At 33.2% G+C, this 19,386-nt stretch overlaps 2 protein-coding genes across 2 annotated transcripts; one reads left to right on the top strand and one right to left on the bottom strand.

The window, feature by feature from the left end:
• The first annotated feature begins 929 nt into the window (after positions 1-929).
• On the top strand, positions 930-6,822 carry LOC126699343 (benzyl alcohol O-benzoyltransferase-like). The gene is made up of 2 exons (XM_050397096.1): positions 930-1,641; positions 5,730-6,822. Exons 1-2 carry the CDS (start codon positions 1,186-1,188, stop codon positions 6,645-6,647), a joined length of 1,374 nt encoding a protein of 457 aa, XP_050253053.1. The 5' UTR covers positions 930-1,185; the 3' UTR covers positions 6,648-6,822.
• Positions 6,823-13,480: 6,658 nt separating this feature from the next.
• Positions 13,481-16,142, bottom strand: LOC126699344 (benzyl alcohol O-benzoyltransferase-like). The gene is made up of 2 exons (XM_050397097.1): positions 15,605-16,142; positions 13,481-14,464 (listed from the first exon to the last, which is right to left on the bottom strand). The coding sequence occupies exons 1-2, from the start codon at positions 16,058-16,060 to the stop codon at positions 13,559-13,561; spliced, it is 1,362 nt and encodes a 453-aa protein (XP_050253054.1). The 5' UTR covers positions 16,061-16,142; the 3' UTR covers positions 13,481-13,558.
• Positions 16,143-19,386: the final 3,244 nt, after the last annotated feature.

Here is a 19,386-nt window from a genome sequence, read left to right as displayed (position 1 = left end):
ATTTGAGGAAAAAAATAGAAAACCCAACAACAAAGTAGAAATTTTTTCATCTAAAATCTCATAAAAAGTCCATTTAGATCTTAACAAATTTGAAATAAAGAATAGATAAAAATTTATTGTATTTAGATCTCACTTGCCAATTCACTTAACAACAATCAGTTCACTTAACAACAATAATTAATAAAGAAATGTTATATTCACAGTATTTTTATAATACTTTTACAACAAATTGTAAGTGACAAGTTGTTATTAATTTTAATTTGAAACTACCACAAAAATTATTTTTTTGTTTACTAATAACAACCTGTAACAACCTGGTACTTAATATTTGTTGTGAAAATATTGTGAATATAGTATTTCTCTAATCAATAAGTTTATTGTATTTAGATACAACAGATGCTTTACAAGATTTAATCTTAGTAATAATAATTAGGAATTTCATTGTATTAAGAAATAATATGCCAAATGAACTTATGGTTTGTCTTTTATGAGAAATGTTATGTCCATATTATTTTCACAACAAATCATGAGTGATAAATTGTTATTGGTTGTTTTTTATGGGGTAAAAAATAATTTCAATAGTGGGTTTAAATTAGAATCAATAATAACTTATCACCTAAAATTTGTTGTAAAAATATTGTGAACGTAATACTTCTCATATCTTGCTAGTATGCATTTGTAATAATGAAACTACATAAACTTCAAATTTTATATTTTTATCCGAGATTCATTTTATACCAACCCTCTAAACAAAAATCCTTAAGCTGTTACTATGTTAAAGTGATAGGTAAACATTCACAACCTGCCGTATAAGACAATTGTGACAAAAATGAGACTTTTTATTCAAGCTTGCCTAACTGCTCTAGTCTTGACTCTTGAGGAACATCCAGACGTCAAGTTTAGAGTCCAATTCAATTGGTAGAGATGGTAGCAACTTTCAAAATTGTACAACATGCACCAGCATAGCCCAGCTGACCATTTGATCTTATCACATATATCGCCGGCTCACATTGGGAGATTGGAAGAGTTCAAACGTGACTCTTGCTGAGTGTGACATAGCGACAGTTGAGTGACAAGTTACTAAATTACTAAAATTTCCCCATGCTCCAATCACAAGAATCAAAACTTTCCTAAACTCCTCTCTTCTCATAGTTGCTGTAAGCTCTGACTCCCGTTTGATCATCCATGGCAGTCATGGCTCCATCATCCCCTTCTCTAGTTTTCACAGTGAGAAGGTGTGAACCAGAACTTGTAGCTCCAGCCAAGCCCACCCCTCATGAATTTAAACAGCTTTCAGACTTGGATGACAGAGACAGTCTTAGATTTCAGGTCCCAAATATACAATTCTATAGATACAATCCCTCAATGCAAGGGAGAGATCCAGTGAAGATCATCAGAGATGCACTGGCACAAACACTTGTATTCTACTACCCTTTTGCAGGTAGGCTTGTGGAAGGGCCTGGTGGAAAGCTTATGGTAGAATGTACAGGTGAAGGTGTCATGTTCACTGAGGCTGATGCTGATGTTTCATTAGACCAGTTTGGACATGCAATTCATCCTCCATTTCCGTGTATAAATGAGCTCCTTTATGATGTTCCTGGCTCTGGAGGAATGCTTGATTGCCCATTGTTGCTTATTCAGGTAACATGTAGGGGTTTACTGGTTTTCCTCTTAAATCAATTGAATAGATTTGATGTATTAGTATGCTTAATCTCACTCATTTCAATGTTTTTAATAAATTTATAAAATACCCTTGAAGGTGTTTGATAAATAGTTCTAATTAAAACAGTTTATAAAACTATACTGATAGGAGAAATTAAATTAATCCCACATGAGATTTGACTCGTTTTCAGATTATTTATATGTGGTCCACTTTTGTTTTACTCCATTTGGTTTCTATTATCTATGAGTAAATAAATATTTTCACTTATGCTTTGTCTCTCTTATGAAAACATAAAAATAACAAAAATATACAAAAAAAACAATATCAAAAAGGAGATTTTGAAAAAAAAAACTAACTAAATAGAGCCGGTATCAATTTTCATATGCTTCATCTTCTCTGAGACTCTGAAATTCCCATCCCATCGTCTCTCTCTCAAACTTAGATCTATGATTTCTCTTTCTCATCTCTTCTCTCTTCATGGCGTTGAGGAAACCAATTGAGCATCACAGCGAAAACCCAGCTAACCCAGCGTAATGGAGGCCGATCAGATGAAAACCCAGCAACACCCAGAGTTGAGGAGGCCGATCGGACTGCACCACTTCATGGGTTTCATTTTTTTATTTGTTTGTTTTGCTTTTGGGTTGTGGGTTTGATCTGATTTTGGTTTGCTAATGGTGGTCGATCTGATTTTGGTGGTGTTGTGACTTGTGGCTTGCGGTGGTTGTGGATTGTGGGGCGATCGGTGGTGGTGGTGGGTTCTGATGGTGCTGTAAATGAACAATGAGAGAGAGAGAGGGACAACAGAGAGAGGATGAGATTTGTGGTGTGGCGTAACAATCTGATAAAGAATTTGGGGGGTTTTGAATGTGATAAGCAATTGTAAGAGGAGAATTAGCTCGTCAAGTAAAATTGGCAATTCAATATATCAAATAACCAAAAACCCAACAAAATAACCTTGTTAAGACTTAAGAATACCTGAGCTTCAGCTTCTTATCGCATTCTGTCATAAGGCTGAGCAAGATGTCGAGCATCTTCCAAAGGAGCTCCCATTACCATTGCTCTTAATGGCTCTACAACCTGATAATCAAAGCATTATTTGTGTTTATAATGTCTGGGAAAGAACATTGGGCAGAAAATGTTAAAAGTTTCAAATCTGCAGTGTTTATAATGTCTTTGTTTCTTTCATTTTTTAAGCATTCTTTGCCACTTTTTTTCCTGTACAACATCTCCAAGTATGCCATTTTCTACCATGGCATGGAGATCTTCCAGACAGTAAATTCAACTAGGAGACATTTGTTACCGATATATGTGTAGCAAGCAATAAACTAGGAGACACAGAAATATTGTGTGATATGATTCATGAGGGAAGGGGAGAATTATTTTATATATCGGTAACAAATGTCTCCTAGTTATTAGCATGAATCACACAATGTTATAACTTCTAATCAAAATAGTTAGAAGAAAAAGCAAAGAAAAAAAAAAAATAGTAATCAAAATAGTTAGAAGAAGAAGATAGGGGTGACCAATGATATTGACGTGGCCTATGGAATTGGCACTTTTTATTTATTTATTTGATAAACTCAAAATTTATTTTATATCATTAGGATATATCATACTTTGGTATGTAATTTGATCTTAAATTTGGACTCATTAATTTGCTTATTTAATTCATATACTTTTATCAAAGTTTTGTTTTAATTTGTAGGTGGTTTGAAGTAATTCTTTTGTGACACTATATATATATATATATATATATATAAATAATAGATGAGTTCAAGTTAAACTTGGAGAAAATTTTATAACTCTAAATTTGTTAGAGATCTTATGGTTAGAATAAAGGTCAACTGCCCATGTTATTATTAAAAGTTTATTGCTTGCTACATCAATTAACTTAATTATGGAGCTTATTTCCCTCTCTCTACCTTATATATTACAACCTCCTAGAGCAATCAAGAGAGAGGTTTAACACGGTAGAATTTACAAACAGATTGAAATGTGAACTGTTGTCATTCGATAAGACTATTTTTATAACAATATTAGAATTTGATAGTTTCTATTCAATAAGGATTAGATTTTGATATTTTCGGCTACCCGAAAAAAAGGCTTTTCGTAGTTTCTATCTTACCAATAATCTTTACAATTTCATAATTTCTATCTTATATCTAAGGATCAAACCTGATGTGAACTTTTGCTTTGATTTCGGATTCTATGTGAGGAGGGTAGTGATTATTCTTAACACACTATTGGCTGGAAAAGAAAAGAAAAATCCTGCCATGTAACCGAGTCATCAAGACTACAGGAGGAAATTTGACTTAAAAAAAAAAATATGATACATCTACTATATGATGAATGTAGCATAAGTGCATAACTCACTTAAGTGTATTGCTAAATACTTCTAATTTAATCACACCACAATACCTTTTCTCTCTTCCTTATAATTTCCCTAACCTCTTATATTATTCAGTGTTACAAATTAAGCATAGATGTACACATAGATGTATAAGTATCACCTAACCACAAGTTTTTCAACAGAACTTAACACCTTTACTTTACAAATCATATCACATCACAACATGGGCAGCTAACTAATGACAGGGAAGGGAAGAATTATAGAATTTAGCTTAATACTCCCATTCCAATATACACAGACAGACCCTTAGAAGTAAATGGGAAACAGAGAGTCGGTGTTGTTGCAGTAATGAGAAAAATGAAATAGCGCTGTTGTTGGTGGCACTTTGCAGCAGATTAGCAGAGCTAAAACTGTTGTTAACAACACTTCTGATACTGTGCAGTTTAGACACCTTTTCAGTTTCTTCCTTCTCATTTCATCATCTCCATTTCCATTGGATGGTAAATTTAAAAGGAAATTATCGATTTAAGCATGAGGTTCACAATATCTGATGTTATTTATTTTGTTCAATTTCCTCCTGCTACGGGAGAAGATGGATCATGGATGTACTATATATTGTGGAAGCAACTCTTAATAAGTTTCTTGGGGTTGAAACTACAGGGGGAAGTGTTCTTGACTTCTTGCTTTTCTTTTTCTGCTGGGTGTTTGGATGGTTCAGTTCAATGGAGGATAATTTGCTTATATTGATTTTCTTCTCCAGCCGGGTGTTTTTAATCTCTCTCTAAACATAAACGTTCAGATTTTGCATTATAATTTTTTTCTCCCTCCCTCTAAACATCTTAGAGAGAGACCAAAAAAAACAAATGTGCATATTATTATTATTATTATTATTATTATTTTTTTTTTGAGAAGGAAATGTCCATAATTAAGTTAGCTAAAGTAGCAAGCAATAAATTTTTAATGATAATATGGGTAGTTGACATTTTTCTTAACCATTAGATTTCCTAAAATCTTCAGTTTAAAAAATGTATAATTTTATACATAAAAGTTATAGCAAGTATAACTTGAATCCTTCTATCATCATAATTTTAGTTCTAGTGGTAATTGATGGTTATGCAATTGAAGATATGAAGTTTCAAGCAATGCTTGCCATAGGTTATGAATTTATGGCTTTTGTTAATGTGTGCCATGGTAGCATAAGTTAAGGTGCGTTTGATAATCCATTAATTGATTTTATTAATAATTTTTTTTAAAAGTCAAACAGTACCAAGAAAAATACACATAACAACAATAAATATTTGTGCATGCTATTAACCACTTCGACAATGTGTATTTTTCTTTTTTTTAAATGTCCATTGCAGTTTGTAATTGCATACATATTATTCTTTAATATGTTCTTAGTGGTATAAACACAAAGGCAATTAGTTTTGGATGAAAATTTCTTGAAAAGTTTTATCGAACCATATGACATAATGAGCTGGAATGAATTTTCTTCAAATTACAGGTTCAAATCTTATTGTATCTAAAGATAACCATACTAATAAGAAATTGTATGATGTGTTCTTAATCCTCGCTGGTCGCACCAACATGGGAGATGCATAACACTCCTAACATATGTGAAATTAGAATAACCAGACAACCAATGTATTCTTTACTGCCGAAAATGTTTCTAATTAATGTACAAACACCAATGTTTTTAATTGTGATATTTGGCAGGTGACCCGACTAAGGTGTGGTGGATTTACCTTTGCCCTACGCCTCAACCATCTCATGAGTGATGCTCCAGGCTTAGCTCTATTCATGAATGCCTTAGGTGAGATTGCACAAGGAGCATGTGCACCTTCAATCCCACCTGCGTGGCAAAGGGAACTTCTCAATGCTAGGAACCCACCACAGGTGACATGCACACATCACGAATTTGATGAATTGGTTGAGCCTCAGAGCTTGATCATCAACCCTCTTCATGAACTAGCCTGTTGCTCTTTCTTCTTTGGATCGACCCAAGTATCTGCTATTCGTAAAAAGATACCTCACCACTTGGGTAAATATTCCACATTTGAGGTACTAACTGCGTTCTTGTGGCGAAGTCGTACCATAGCACTTTCACCAAACCCAGAAGACCAAGTGCGCTTGATATTTATGAATAATGTGCGAGCCATATTGAACCCTCCATTACCAAGAGGGTATTATGGCAATGCATATGCAATCTCACTGGCAGTAACAACAGTTGGGAAGCTTTGTGAGAACCCTTTAGAGTATGCATTGGAATTAGTTCGAAAGGCAAAAGCTAATGTCACTGATGAGTACGTTCGATCATTTATAGATTTGGTGGTGACTAAAGGCCGACCTCGTACCACCATTGTGAAATCCTTTGTTGTGTCAAACACGGCACGGGTGGGGTTAAGAGATGTAGACTATGGGTGGGGAAAAGCAGTCTACGGTGGACTAGCTAAGATTTTTGAAATCCGAAGTACTAGTGCAACTACATTTTACATTGAAGCAATGAATAGTAAAGGAGAGCATGGGATTATGGTGCCTGTGTGCTTAACAACCCCAGCCATGGAAAGATTTGTGAAGGAGCTGAATAGTATCTTACAAGACCAATCAGATGGTGGTCCGATGTCAAATTTATAATTTCATCCTTGTGATTTATATATGACTTATATAAACATGTATCTTTGGAAGACATGATGGGGGAGAGTAAAATGTAATGTGCATATGCTGATATGCATTAGAAAATTACTTGAATTCATGTTTTACTAGTACTATATATCATGCATATGCAATACACATGATTCTAGTTTTCATCTTTTGCCGGCTTCTTGCTACTTTTGCAAAATCAGTGGAACATGATGATAAAAGAGGTGGTATATGTAATATATATCATGTACATGTTATGGTTAGTAATAGAATCATTCTGTTTGCCATATATAGGGATAACTTTAGATTTATTCTTAATTCAGCAGAAATAATATCTACATTTTCTATATAATTCTAACATTAAAAATGATATATGAATAGGATAAAAAAGGACCTTATATCCCCTGACATATATGATATATCACGTGCTTTCCTTCCAATGTATAAAATACTTAATAAAAAACAAAAAATTAGAGCCTTTGCTACTATTCGAAAGAGATTGAAATCAATATGTACTCTCAACCTAAATATGTATTGACCGAATTTAGACCAAATGGACTAAAATGATCAAATGTATAGAAAGGACCAAAATGAACCAAATAGACCGAAATTGACCTAATGTATAAAATATGTAATGTTGTTATCAATTATGAAATTGAAAATTATACAAGAAAAAGTGCAAACACGAAAAGGACTGAGCAGCTTTTTCTTTTTTTTTTGGGAAAAAAAAAAGCACCAATGGAACTCAATAACTTGATTTTAATAAAATCATTTTTCTCTTTTTGAAAAAATAACATACAACTTAACTTTGATAAAGTCAAGTTCTGGCAATTTTTTTAAGATAGCCACAACACTGCCACCTCAAATGAACTCAAATTTTTTTTTTTTTTAATTTTTTAAATCAAGATGCAACAAGAACTCAATTTTAGCAAGGTTGAGTTGCAAAACAGAGCCACTTGCTCAAATATTTCAAACATAGGGCTTTTGCTAAAAAAATCACCAATGAAAGTTAGGTGGCTGATTTGCCCTGTTTTACTAGGACTCATATTGCTAACAAAAAGCAATTGATTTTCTTAAGTCTAAATTAAATGAAATTGTTTGGGTTCATCCAAACTTCAAAAACCTTTTAACGAATTTAATTATTCCAAATCTTAAAAAGTCAAAATGAAGCAAATAAAAAGTTTGTAGAATTAAAGTGTATTAGGGACAAACTAAAACCGTTAAGTTGTAATTAACGTTTGAGTTCTGCTTTATGTATATGTTTCTGAAATAGAGGTCTGCTGTACTAAAGCACCCTCTTTGTTCTTGTCACAAGCCCTCTTAATTTCTGCACTTTTTGACCATATAGATCATTAAATGAAGGCAATCATTTTTTTTTTTTTTTTGCCCTCACTAAATTCTGCCAATAATTAAGCACAGTTTTAAAGGCAAGAGTAAAATTTTCTAGCTTTGATATTGCACAGTACTCCCAAATTTTGTGGTATCCCTTGTGATCTAGAGGTGCAGAATATCCTTATCACATGACAATCATTCCAGTAACTACTCACGAAGCAGTCTACACTTGATGAAAAGTTCAAAACTTTTTTTTTTTTTTTCCTATTTTCTGTTCTCTTGTGATCCTAACTCCCAAGCGTGTTAACTTCGTTCTACATACATTCATCGACATGAAAGTGTGAAACATTTTCAACATTAACTTCCCAGTTGAAAAACCTGGTGAAATAAAGTCTTCATATATGCATACAGCAATGTGTGTGTTTATATATATATATATATATATATATATATATAACCGAAGCCTTTAAACCTCCCACAATTTTTCACATCACCACTATTTTTTTTTTTTTTTTAAGATTCCTTTTATTTTATTTATTTAAGTTTAATTTCTCTGAAGCTCCCACAATTTTTCGCGTTACCACTATTTTCTTTTTAAAGTTTTTATTTTTTTATTTAAGTTTAATTTTTTTTTTAAGAGAATAACCCGACTATTCTATATCTCTTCCATCTCCCCTCCTAATGCAGAAGAACTCCCTCTCTCTTTAAATCTCTAACCTTCCCCCAAATCCTTAACCTCATGCACGCAATCTCGTCCATTAAAATAAATAAATAAATAAATAAATCCTAACGCTAATGCAGAAAGAGGCCTAATGCAAAAGCACTCCCTCTCTCACTCTAAATCTCTAACCTCTATGGGCTATGGCGTTCATGCTACAACGTTTTCAAATATATTGATTGGACTGGCTCAATATTCCGAGAATGGTCAAGATCGATAGCTCTCATGGACTGGCTCGACCTTGAACAAACATGAGATGTAGCGCCGAAATTCGATCCAACATAAGCCAAAGAGGAGCGAAAAGGGTGATGATTGTTGTGAACCTTTGCCATAGTTTGTTGGTGCGAAGAAGGGGCTAGGGCTAGGGCTAGGGCTAGGGCTGAGGCTATCTCCCTCGAAGCCGAGAAGGAGCCAAAGCGAAAGTGATGATTGTTCTGAACCATTGTCACAGTCCCAAGGTAAGTTTAATTTATTAACAAATTTGTAATTAAGCATATTCAGATCAGGGTTAGGTTTTTTGTTTCTTTTATCTTTGTTTTTTTCTTTTCTTTATATATTAATTAGAAAGAATACAAAAATTAAGCATATTTAAATCAAGGTTGGGTTTTTTGCTTTGCTGTGTAGGCAATAATATACATCTAAATCCATGTAAAAGGCAGAAGATAGCAAAAGTTAAAGAATTGCAAGATGATATCCTCTTTCAAACCCTAAAACACACAAAGGCTGACGTATTAGAGGGCTTTAATCTCTTTTATTTTTATTTATTTATTTTTTGCAAATCAAGTATAGATTGTTTCATTAGCTTTCAATCAAGCAATTCAACATGCAAGGTATTTGATGAGCAATTCAACTATGGCAACAATTTTTCTCTCATCTTAAATGGAAAGATTTATATACACAAATGTTCTTTGTTAACTTAAATTTGTTAAGAGTTTCATCCTTTTTTTACTATTTTGGGTTAAAATGATAAAGAAAAAAAATATATAATACGCTTTGAGCCATATTGTAAATAGAAGGTGAAACATATTCTTTTAATCTAGAGTATGTACATAAAATCTTTTAACTTTATAGCCAAACTTACATGTTTATGTGGTATCAAAAATACATAGGTACCTACAAAAACCTCATTTCATGTTTTCAATTTTTAGGCATAAAGGAGCTTGCGTAGGCCTTGAGAGAGAAAAAACAACCCTTGGTTATATTAAAGTTAGTGTTACTGCAACATGGTACTCTCTTTTCTTTTTAAAATTTTCTCTTTTATAGGGTCCGTTTGAATACAGTTTATTTTGTTAAAAACTGAAAATACTATAGCAAAATAATTTTTAAATGTGTGAATAATACCATAAGACCCATTTTTAATGAAAAAGTTGCTAAAAAGTAAGGTTTGTGGGTCATATGAATAGTGCATGAGACCCACTGGTGTGCACTATCCACTACTTATTTTGCTAGTGTGAACAGTGTACTAATAGAAAAGTCAAAAATCACGGCTCAAAAAAAAAAAAAAAAAAAAAAAAAAAGAAGGAAACACAGTCGCAAAATGTGCTCCTTTTCATCCGTATCCAAACCCAGCTATAGAGTCTTTTGGAAGTTTTACAATGATTCATGACTGTTGTCCTACTATTTTAAAGTAGAGTAAAAGATCATTCTCATTGATGTCCACTTTCATTAAGTGTTGTTTCTCTTACACAAACACAAGCTGTTTGATAAAATTCCTAAGTGATTTTTTGTTGTTCTAGAAGTCATAATACATGAAGAGTGGTAAGGAGGAAGATAAGTAGGGAATGTGATGCTGTGTTGTTGATTTAATCAGGGTGAGATGTTTTGTTGGCCTTATTTTCTCAATGTCATATGTTTCATATTGGGATTGGTATTGATGGTGAGATTTTGATATGATTCCCTTTGAGAAGTAGGTTTGATTTTTTTAATGATTTATTTCATGGTGGGTTTGTGCATTAAGATTAGAGTTTGTTACCCTTAATAACTTCAATGGAATCAAATCTTTTAGAAAGTTTTATTGGCATTGATGGTGAGATAGGTTTATATAGTAGAAAACAACATTTAGATAGTTTTGGTAATAGTTGATAGTATTATACAAATGTTTTTGTTTTTGGCTACACTATTGTAACCATATTGATTATAAGTCTACGGACTAGTGTCACTTTGGAGCTTTAGGGGCTTCTGTTGGGCTGCTATTGCTGTGGACCAGAAGTGTAGTAAAGAAAGTTGATGGGGCAGTGGGAAATTATTCAATTTATATAAGTTCAGATATGTGGATGATCAATACAAGTCGGTGTTTCAGGTGCCTATGGTCCCAATTCTGAGCATGATTAGATCATACGAGTTAGACCTTGATGGAAAGGTTTCCATTGTAGCTTTAGTGAATTGTTTGCAGGTTTTGACTATTGAATCTTAATTTGATATGTATGTCATCAAGACTCAATATTGTACCAACTGAAACATTTGAATTAATTTCCAGACTCATGTCCTTGTAGGAATCAGCACTTAACCACCTTAAGAGTGTGGGACTGCTTGCTGATGGTTTTAGTTCAACCCCAAAGATGCATAGAAGGGACCTAATATGGCTGGCCTATCAGTTACAAATTGAGGTGGACCTTCGGACTTCATGGTAACCTTTACAAGCTTTTTCGGATTATATCCATTATTATAATTATTGTTTAGCAAATAGCACACTCATGATTCAAATTAAAGAAGAAAATAAATTATGCAAAACAAAATCAAAAAATAAAAAAGAGTTTGCATGGTTTGACAATTGCTTAAATAAACGGATGGCGACATGAAGAAAGTTTAACTATAGAAATTAGAAAGATTATAATAGTAGCACAGGGTGTGATTCTGCACTTGCTTGATATTGAACAAGCAACTGAATCCTTGAATGGGATAAGAATGGAAATGACTAATGCTGCCTTTCCTCTTCTGAAAGGTATGTCCCTTATCTTGAGAGCTAATTCTAGGTAGGTAGAATTATTCTCTTCCCTCAGGTTTCTTCACTCATGTCATGAATATGGTTCAATAGGTGTGGTTGCTATCACAAACGTTGTTGAAGCGTGTAAAGATGTCAATATTGCTGTTATGCTTGGTAGATACCCATGCAAGGAAATTACATTAAGGAAGGATATGTTGTATACAAATGTGTTTATTTACAAGGCTCAAGCTTTGGCCTTCAAGGAGCATGCTGTTGCAAATTGCAAGGTGACCATATAAATGCACTTAGAGGAGCATGATGCTCAGATTACAAGGCTTAAGCTTTGGCCTTGGAGGAGCATCTGCTGATGCCAAAACAATTCAAATCACAAGTGACAATTCAAGAAGAGATGAATATCAATAGAAGAACCATTAGTGAAATAACAAAAATTATGTGGGACTCTGATAATAAGGTAAGAAAAAAAAAAACCTTGAATAATAACATTGTGTCCTTAACATTGCTTTATGTACTATAGATTTGCTTTTACAAAATTTAACTATAAAATTATGAGTTGATTGATATTCACTATTTAAATGGAAAATAATTTGTTTTCCAAATACAACTAAATGACTATATTCTCAAGTATGGATGAGAATTCTTCATTGTCAAGAAAGTTTTTGAATCTTTTGAAGAAACTGACAAAGCAATTTAGCTTGATAAAATGACAAAAGTATGTATTATTTAATATGGCAAAATTACTTTTTAACTTCTATATGTTGTAATACATTTCTCAACCTATTCTGTTGCCAAGCTTACATCAATGATACTTCAAATGAATGTAACAACAAATTATCAAGTGAACAATATGGTGATTTTACAAAGTTTCAAAAAGTTTATGTTCAAAGTTATGTATAACTCACACCAACATCTATAACCAAGGGAAAAAAGGGCATATTTAGTGACTTCTACGAAGCAACAAAGGAAGAAGATACAAAGAACACTTTAAAGTTGTCTTTCAATTTATTTGAAATGTTGATTGAGTAGTTTTTAAAATTTGTGTTTCATACATTTAATGGCTAATTGAGGATGTTAAAGATTTGATTCTTTATTTTAATTTAAACTTAAGTTTGATTTCTATTTTTCATTACGTAATTTAATGTTTCATATCAACAATTAAAAAGGAAGAGAAAAAGAATAGTTTATATTCATATACAATAGCTTTCCTGTGCATCGCACGGGTTAGCTACTAGTGTATATATATATATTATATGCAGTAATACATAACACCAAAAACGTGCATATTGCCTATATTTTCATTTCAGTCATTGCATTTAGCTTCTTAAACTTAGCTCACAATGCGCATATTTTATCTTCATTAATTAAGTCATCGCACTGGCTATCTCATACTCTAGCTCATCACAACAGTCATTTGTAAACGGCTTTCGCTATTAGGTGTCTTTGCACACAAGTTATGGAGACTTTAAAAGAGTCTAACCTTTATTAATAAGCAATAAAACCTAATAAAAATTTAAATATTAGGATAAATTCCATTAACCTACTTTTAGGTTTGGACTAATGTCAAACAAATCCATAACATTTCAAAATTGATCAATTTGAACCCTTAATCCAATTTGGTCACTAAGAGACAAGAGGAAAATAACTAATGAATTTAATTAATGTATAGGGAGTAAGTTGGGTTTAGGGACCAAATTATTAATTTCTTAAATGTCATAAGGCCTAGTTGACATTAATTCAAATCTCATGATAAGTTAATGGAATCTACCCATTTTAGGATGAAAGTTACTCGAGTCCTTTAAAAAACCTAATGGATATAAAATTCAAACTTAAGGCACATGCACAAATTAAGATATTTATTCTCAGTAAATTTGGTTCATATAGAATTCAAACTTAAGCTTGAGCATAATGGAATTCTTATAAGTGACTAAATGGTCCTTCAGCAAGTAATATATCCAACTGGTTTTGAAATCTTTCCATGGCTTGGACTGGCAGGGCAATTGGCACTACTATCCCATTCTCTCCTTTACTATTCTTACTAGGAATATAAAAGCCAGACACTCCGGGTATGGCCCCTACCTCACCCTTGGCAGGCCCACCATAAAGCGGTTTACCCCACCCAAAGTCCACCTCTCTAAATCCGGCACGTGTCACATTCGACACAACAAACGACCCCACCCCATAGAAGTGGGGCCGACCCTTAATCATCATAAGATCAATCACCGACCGTATGTACTCCTCTGTTACGTTGTTTTTTGCCTTCTTCAGCAATTCCACAGCGTAACCCAATGGATTCTTACAAAGTTTCCCTGCTGTTGTGAGTGCCACAGAGAACGCAATAACGTTACCATAATAACCGTTGGGTAAAGGAGGGTTGAATCTGTCACGTGCATTGACAATGCACAACACACGAACCTCTTCTTGGGGGTTTGTTAGGAGAGCTATGGTACGACAACGCCAGAGGCATGCAATGAGCAACTCGAAGGTGGAGCATTGTTTCAGGTGATGTGGCATGAATCTCCGGAGGGCGGAGACCTCTGTGGAGCCAAAGAAAATGGTACGATGGGCCATGGCATCGTTGAGTGGGATTGGAACAACAACGGTGGAGGCCATGTCATCATACTCACGGTGTGTGCATGTCACTTGAGTTGGATCTCTTGCTCGAAGGAGATGTCTTTGCCACACGGGTAAGATGGAGGGGGCACATGCACCACGTGCCATCTTGCCCATGGCCATCATGAATTGCACCAATCCAGCGCCGTCACTCATGGTGTGGTTTAGGCGAACGGCAAAGATGAAACCACCACACTTGAGACGCGTCACCTGCCCATCTCCACCAAGCAAAATGATTATTGGTTTATTTAATAATAATGAGTGATGCTATATATATATATATATATATATATATAAATTTTGAGTAATGCTATATCACAATATTTTCATAACATTTTCATAATAATTCACAAAAAACTTAAGTGACAAATTGTTATTGGTTTTAATTTGGCCCCACCACTAATGTCATTTTTTTACTTAACAATAATAACTTATCTAAGATTTGTTGTAAAATTATTATAAAAATATTGGAAAGGTAGCATTACTTTTTATTATCTAAGATTTGTTGTAAAATTATTGTAAAAGTAGCATTTCTTATAAATTTACTATGTAACATTTAGATATGTCACCAATTACATTAAAATAACATTGACCTTCATATTTTCCATCTACAAAAGAACAAGGTACCGATAATTTTCTATCCCATGATTCATATTTATATATAAGTGAAGTTTCTCATTATAAAAGTTTTCGAAAGTTTATCATGACCTAGAAAACACAAAGTTAACATGTTGCAGTATTTATTTTCTTCCTTTAATCATCCAATGATACATCAATTTAGATGTAAACACACACACACACACACACACACATATATATATATATATATATCTGTATATATTAAGAGGATTCATAAAGTTAGTTATTGCTTCTTCTTTTTTTTGTAAAAAATATCCCTAAATTAATTAACTAACAACTTAAAAATTGAGATAAAATAGTAAATTGGCAAAAGAAAATTAGTTATTGTTTTTTTTATTGTCAAAAATACCCCTATCTAAAACTTAAAAATGAGGTTAAAATAGTAAATTGACAAAAATAATAAATTTTTACTTCTACGTTGAAATGCCTTCCTACTTCTAATAAGCTCCTACTTTTACATTAATTTAAATTCCTAATTCTACTCTCTAACTCCTTACAAAATATGATCACTCTTTTGTTAGTTTTAAAACTCCTCCAATTTACAAAACTCACCCCACGTTTATTTTATTTTTTTATATTTTTTTTGTAATTGGAAAAAGTAGAAATCGCAAATTATAATAAATGCAAATTATTAATTTTTACCCAAAAAATAGAAGAGCATCTGAGCACGCTAGTATATATTAGTGAGTTTTAGAGGCACAGTATATGAACCTGAATAAGCAATAATGGGCAATTAAGGATGCCCCCAGAGCCGGGAACATCAAAAAGGAGCTCCTCTAAGCATGGGAATGGAGGATGAAGTACGTCACCAAACTGTTCAAGCATAATATCGGCGTTGGCCTCAATAAACATAACACCCTCACCGGTACATTCTACTAAAAGCTTTCGGCCAGGTCCTTCCCTAAGCCTACCAGCAAATGGGTAGTAAAATACTAGTGTTTGTGCAAGTGCTTCTCTGATGACTTTCACTGGGTCTCTGATCTCTTTCAATATTGAGGAATCATGTTTATAGAAATGTATGGTTGGGATTTGAAATCGAAGACCCTCTTGGTCATCAATATCGGAAAGTTGTTTGAATTCGTAAGGTGTGGGCTTTGCAGGAGCAACCAGTTCTGGTTTGCACCTTTGTACTTTGAACATTAGAGAGGTGGGTGGTGCCAGTGCCATGCCAAGAAAATGGATTGAATATGAGACTAAGAAACTTGGGCAAGCTTACAGGTTGTAGTGTGTGTTATGACTTATGATGGACAGGAATTTATAGCCAGAGATGACGTAATCTAGAAATAGAAATATCTTTCAAAATAGGGAAAATATTATCACACACAATATAAGTATTACACACCAAGTATGGACACTCATAAAGACAACAAAAACCATGTGCAACAACTCATGTATAGCAAGTATTTCCTTTCTTTAAGTACAGTATCATTCCAATGGTAATACTAAAGCTTGTGAGTGGGTGACCAACTACACAAGATAATATAATAAAAAAATACAATCAGTCTGCCAAAAAAATGAATAGGAGTTTTCAAATGGTTCTACTTCATGTGATGGTTAGTGGTCTAGTGGGTAATGTTTTTCCTTTCTAACAACTGCAATCGCAATTCATAACAAAGTAAATAAGGTTTGCTGCAATTCAGTGGAGGCATAAATCCGCTATTTTTTCTTCATTATTCACAACTTTTCACATCACAGTTCTGACAAAATTTCTGTAATTTGTTGAGATCTTAACTCTTTCCCCCCCCCCCCCCCCCCCTCTCTAACTTTTGAAGTACAAGAAAAAAAAAAATCTCGGCTTTTGTAAAGTCAAAGTTCATGGGATATGCACACACCAATTAAGAAGCCCCCTACACTTTGCCCACATTACAATTAAAAACGAAGTAATAAAAAAAAAATAGAGGAGAGAGAGGAATAACCAAGGTTCACGCCGGCTAAGAAAACGAATAAAGAAACAGCAAAGAAGTTGACAAATTGAAGAAGAAGGATCGAGGGAGGGGATTTTGGGGTTAAAGTGATATTTAAATTGAGACATTTAATATATTTAACTTTAATTGAATAATCCTTTTTACTTAACTCTATTCTTTTAATTTGTTAGGCGTAACAAAAATTGTACTCGCTTATATTTTTTGTTAGTCAGTTAGTGTGTGTGTATAGATATATATTAAGCTACCAAAAATTAAAAATGAACTAAAAACACAAGAAATGAGTGGACAACAGTCCACCTACACTTTGCTATTTTTTTTTTTTTTTTTGGGTCATCGATAAACAATTGAGTAATGCTACGTCCACAAGATAATATAATAAAAAAATACAATCAGTCTGCCAAAAAAATGAATAGGAGTTTTCAAATGGTTCTACTTCATGTGATGGTTAGTGGCCTAGTGGGTAATGTTTTTCCTTTCTAACAACTGCAATTGCAATTCATAACAAAGTAAATAAGGTTTGCTGCAATTCAGTGGAGGCATAAATCCACTATTTTTTCTTCATTATTCACAACTTTTCACATCACAGTTCTGACAAAATTTCTGTAATTTGTTGAGATCTTAACTCTTTTTCCCCCCTTAACTTTTGAAGTACAAGAAAAAAAAAATCTCGGCTTTTGTAAAGTCAAAGTTCATGGGATATGCACACACCAATTAAGAAGCCCCCTACACTTTGCCCACATTACAATTAAAAACGAAGTAATAAAAAAAAAATAGAGGAGAGAGAGGAATAACCAAGGTTCACGCCGGCTAAGAAAATGAATAAAGAAACAGCAAAGAAGTTGACAAATTGAAGAAGAAGGATCGAGGGAGGGGATTTTGGGGTTAAAGTGATATTTAAATTGAGATATTTAATATATTTAACTTTAATTGAATAATCCTTTTTACTTAACTCTATTCTTTTAATTTGTTAGGTGTAACAAAAATTGTACTCGCTTATATTTTTTGTTAGTCAATTAGTGTGTGTGTGTATAGATATATATTAAGCTACCAAAAATTAAAAATGAACTAAAAACACAAGAAATGAGTGGACAACAGTCCACCTACACTTTGCTATTTTTTTTTTTTTTTTTTTTTATGTTTTGGGTCATCGATAAACAATTGAGTAATGCTACATCCACAATAATTCCACAACAAACCTTAAGTAGTAATCTATTATTGATTTTAATTTAGACTTGTCATTAACATCACTTTTTTACCCATCAATAATAAATTTCCACTTAGAAATATTTTTTTTGTGAAAATGTTGTGAACGTAACATTATTGTAAACATTTTCTTTTGAGTAATGCCAGGGATACAACAATTTCACAACATTCCTAAATTAGCATAGCAAAAAATTAAAATCAGAGATTATGGAGAGCCCATGTGTAAGTTGGCATGTTAATTTAGGAATGTTGTGAAGTTAGTATAACATTTTGTTGTGTCCATTGCATTACTATATATATATATATATATATATATGTTAAGTTTTGATTTTTATTGTTAGGTTCTAAATGTTTAGAACAATTAGCAAATCGTGAACACAAACTTGTCTAGATATAGATCTTAGAGTCTATAGGTATTATTAGACAATGCTCAAGGTGATTCAAGTCAAGATTCAAGAACATACAAGCTGCAGGAAGAAGATTTCATAATCTGTCTGGTTCGATCGATCGAAAGACAGGCTCAATCGATCGAAAGTCGTATCTGCAGAATTTTAATTAAGCCCAAACAGCAGTTCAAACCCATTAAGGATTAGGGTTTCTAATCTACTTCTCCCAGTATATAAAGGAAACCCTAAACACGTTTTTATGTGGCTTTTCAGAGAGAGAAAAGAGTGTGCCTCTTTTGTATTTAGGGTTTTGTTCCTAAAAAGCTCTTTTATGTCTTCTACCAGTGTTATTCTTTGAAGAATCTCAAGATCCGGTATTGTAGAAGTTGCTGCCTTCTCTTGTCATCAAAGGTGTTGATGATCTAAACATTCAAGGGTAGACTTAGAGTCACAAACAGGAGAGTTTGTGTTGCTAAACTTTTGAGTGGGATCTCAAAGTCACAAACGGGGGTGTTTATGTTTTGCAAAGGCCAAAGCAAGAAGGAGTCCATGGATTTGGAGTTTGCACGTGGTCGTGTTAGTAAGTTCTACTGATTGGTAGCAATAAGAAGTCGAGCGTGGGGGCTTGTAAGTCTTATTGTATGAACTTCGATTCTTTCTAGTGGATTTGCTTTTTACCTTGATGATAGCTAGGTTAAATTCTCCCTAGGTTTTTATCGGTTTGGTTTCCTAGGTAATCATATCTTGTGTTATTTATTTTCCGCTGCTTTGCATGATTTGATCTTTGTTATTGTGATAACCTAGACTTGTTTGATTGGACTAAGTAACAACTTGGCTAATTACCTAGGTTAAATCAATTGTTTAAGGGGTCTAAAAACCATCAAGTGGTATCAGAGCACTAGCCAATCATGAACACTGTTCACTAGCCAATCATGAACACCTTAGAACATATCGTAAGATTTTGTGCTCGAGAAAGTTT

The sequence above is a fragment of the Quercus robur genome, chromosome 9 (assembly GCF_932294415.1).
Source record: "Quercus robur chromosome 9, dhQueRobu3.1, whole genome shotgun sequence".
NCBI lineage: Eukaryota > Viridiplantae > Streptophyta > Magnoliopsida > Fagales > Fagaceae > Quercus > Quercus robur.
Note: the sequence above shows the minus strand (reverse complement) of the source record. Positions and strands in the feature narration are given on the sequence as shown.

Coding starts and splice junctions, on each gene's coding strand:
- LOC126699343 (XM_050397096.1), top strand. CDS start 1,186: ATGGCAGTCATGGCTCCATCATCCCCTTCTCTAGTTTTCACAGTGAGA. Junction 1,642..5,729: donor GCCCATTGTTGCTTATTCAG/GTAACATGTAGG, acceptor GATATTTGGCAG/GTGACCCGACTAAGGTGTGG.
- LOC126699344 (XM_050397097.1), bottom strand. CDS start 16,060: ATGGCACTGGCACCACCCACCTCTCTAATGTTCAAAGTACAAAGGTGC. Junction 14,465..15,604: donor GCCCATTATTGCTTATTCAG/GTTCATATACTG, acceptor GGAGATGGGCAG/GTGACGCGTCTCAAGTGTGG.